This window comes from Canis aureus, chromosome 31, assembly GCF_053574225.1.
Source record: "Canis aureus isolate CA01 chromosome 31, VMU_Caureus_v.1.0, whole genome shotgun sequence".
NCBI classification, from domain to species: Eukaryota; Metazoa; Chordata; class Mammalia; order Carnivora; family Canidae; genus Canis; species Canis aureus.
In genome coordinates this window covers 9,109,576-9,111,732 of record NC_135641.1, presented here as the reverse complement: position 1 = coordinate 9,111,732, position 2,157 = coordinate 9,109,576, and the positions used below count along the sequence as shown (strand labels likewise).

Sequence of the window (2,157 nt, the reverse complement as noted above, 5' to 3'; positions counted from 1 at the left end):
AGCTTACACAGGACAGAGAGAGCCAGCTTGTCCTCAGCTTCCTCTCAGATCTGATGAGGGAGAATGGTTCCATTGTCTGTGACTAACAAACAGAGCAAAAATAATCTGCAAGTAGACAAGGAAGGAGCAGCCAGGCCTTGCAGGATAGAGCATCTAAATGAGGTGTCAGATGTGCAGGCACCCCATGGCATTCATGCATTTGGACATTACAAGCTCAAACATCCTTTTCTTTTTCTTTAAACTTTTTATCTTGAGATAATTGTTGATTCACATGCAGTTGTGAGGACTAAAACAGATAGATCCTTGTACCACTTACCCAGGCTTTCCCAATGAGGTAATATCTTGCAAGCCGACAGTCTAATATCATAACCAGGATATTGACATTGATGTAATCTGCCAGTGTGTGTTGTGCTTTGAAAATCAATTTAACCCTTTGTAAAAGAAGAAAATCCATGAAAATGCCTGAGGTTGGACTAACGGTCTTTAGATGATGTTTTGTGTATTTATGCGCAGACTGCTTTGTTTGACGGAGGGAGGCATGGCAGGCACTGTGAACACATAGACTCCCCTGTTCTTCCCATGGATCAAAGTTCTCTCTCACTGGCAGCACTTCCCGTGGAGGAGGAGCTTCTTTGCATTTTGTTTCAATTTAGGATTTCCTAAAATTAAGATCATAGAGTGTCCAGAAGGATAGGACCCAAACACCCAGAGACAGAACAGAAAGACGAGGCTTCTGACCTGAAAGATCTGAAAAGAGAGCAAAGCAGCTGCCATGTAGTGGGAGAGGCAGAGGACCAGGAAGGATAGAACAGACAGGATCGTGCTCACGTGGACACCTGTGCTAGGGTCCCTGGGGCCTGTTGCTGTGTTTCTCATCTGCCAGGTGTGTCTCCCCAGGGAAAATATCAAAAGCAGGGTGGAACCGAGAAAGATAAGCAGCGGCAATAATAACCTAATAAGAAAGGCAATCTGTAAAGCAGATGTTTCTTTGATTTGAGTTGCGTTTGGGGAAAAAAGCCTGGACAAAACGTTTTGGGAATAAACCCATATCTGTTTGCTGCAGAAAACAGAAGGGACGGATGCATACATCATGGACCCGAGGATCAGCCATGGCATCCACTTGGATATCCTTATCTTCAACCAGAAGAAGAATGAGTGAGTTATGGGGGCGATCTTGGCGCAGTAGTAAACCCCAAGCCATGTGGCGAACCAAAGTCCCAATTCATTTACAAACACGAAAATTACAAAATTATCAGCAAGTAGGGGGACTTCAATCAAGAAGAGAGTACCCAGATTCATGAAGAAGATGATCAATTGTAGACAAATCCTGGAAATCGCCAGACAGCAAAGAAGGAGAGCCAAGGGAATCATCTTTCTCTGCTTGATCAACTCAGTGCCATTCACCACCACAATGATGCCATTTGCTAAAACCCCGATGAGAAATTGCATCACTGTGAAAAGAAAATGGATAATAAGGTAAAACTCTAACATTTTGAAAAGGAAAAAAATAAGTTACTTTAAAAATTGATGTATTTATAGATTTTTGAACAGTTTGGATTATTCAAGTTTTCTATTTTGCTTCATCTCGACTGGAAAGCCCTTTGGGGAACATGACGCTGACAATAAAGGCAACAAAGCAAGAAGGTGGTGTACATTTGCTTATATCACCTTTTACTCAATTTGGTTCCAAGGCAGTCAAATAAGAAAGAGATACTTGAGCAACAATTTGCTTCTTGGTGACAGTTTTTGCATTTTCCAGATCTACTTATCTTCCAGCGTCATCCCAAGCAAATGATGGAACCAGACACCTTCAGGCTGGGAGAAGGGCTCCTTCACTACATAATCAGTGGAAGCTCCTCAATCCTTCATCCCCACCATGAACACTGCACTGTGCCTGCAGGTGTAATTTCGCTTACTGTTAGTGAGGCATTCTTTAAAAAGACACGTCTTTGAAATGATCACTTCTGCTGTAACTGCGTAGGATGGTCAGCAACATAGCACTTCTGAGTAGTAATTATCCAATATGCCATGACTCAGCGATTCAGGACCACTGAAAATTTAAAGCAGTTGCGTAATAAAATGTATGTGATAAACAGAAAAGGTCACAAAAGGTAGAGACAAGGAATTAGGCTTACATGTATGCGCATACAATCAGTC

General features: G+C 42.2%; 1 protein-coding gene across 1 annotated transcript; it reads right to left on the bottom strand.

Annotated features, from left to right (window-relative positions):
• Positions 1-292: 292 nt before the first annotated feature.
• On the bottom strand, positions 293-1,491 carry TAS2R1 (taste 2 receptor member 1). Its single transcript, XM_077879513.1, has one exon. It carries the CDS (start codon positions 1,489-1,491, stop codon positions 598-600), a length of 894 nt encoding a protein of 297 aa, XP_077735639.1. The 3' UTR covers positions 293-597.
• Positions 1,492-2,157: the final 666 nt, after the last annotated feature.

Excerpts from the sequence above, each read along its gene's own strand:
- TAS2R1 (XM_077879513.1), bottom strand. The coding sequence starts at position 1,491 with ATGTTAGAGTTTTACCTTATTATCCATTTTCTTTTCACAGTGATGCAA.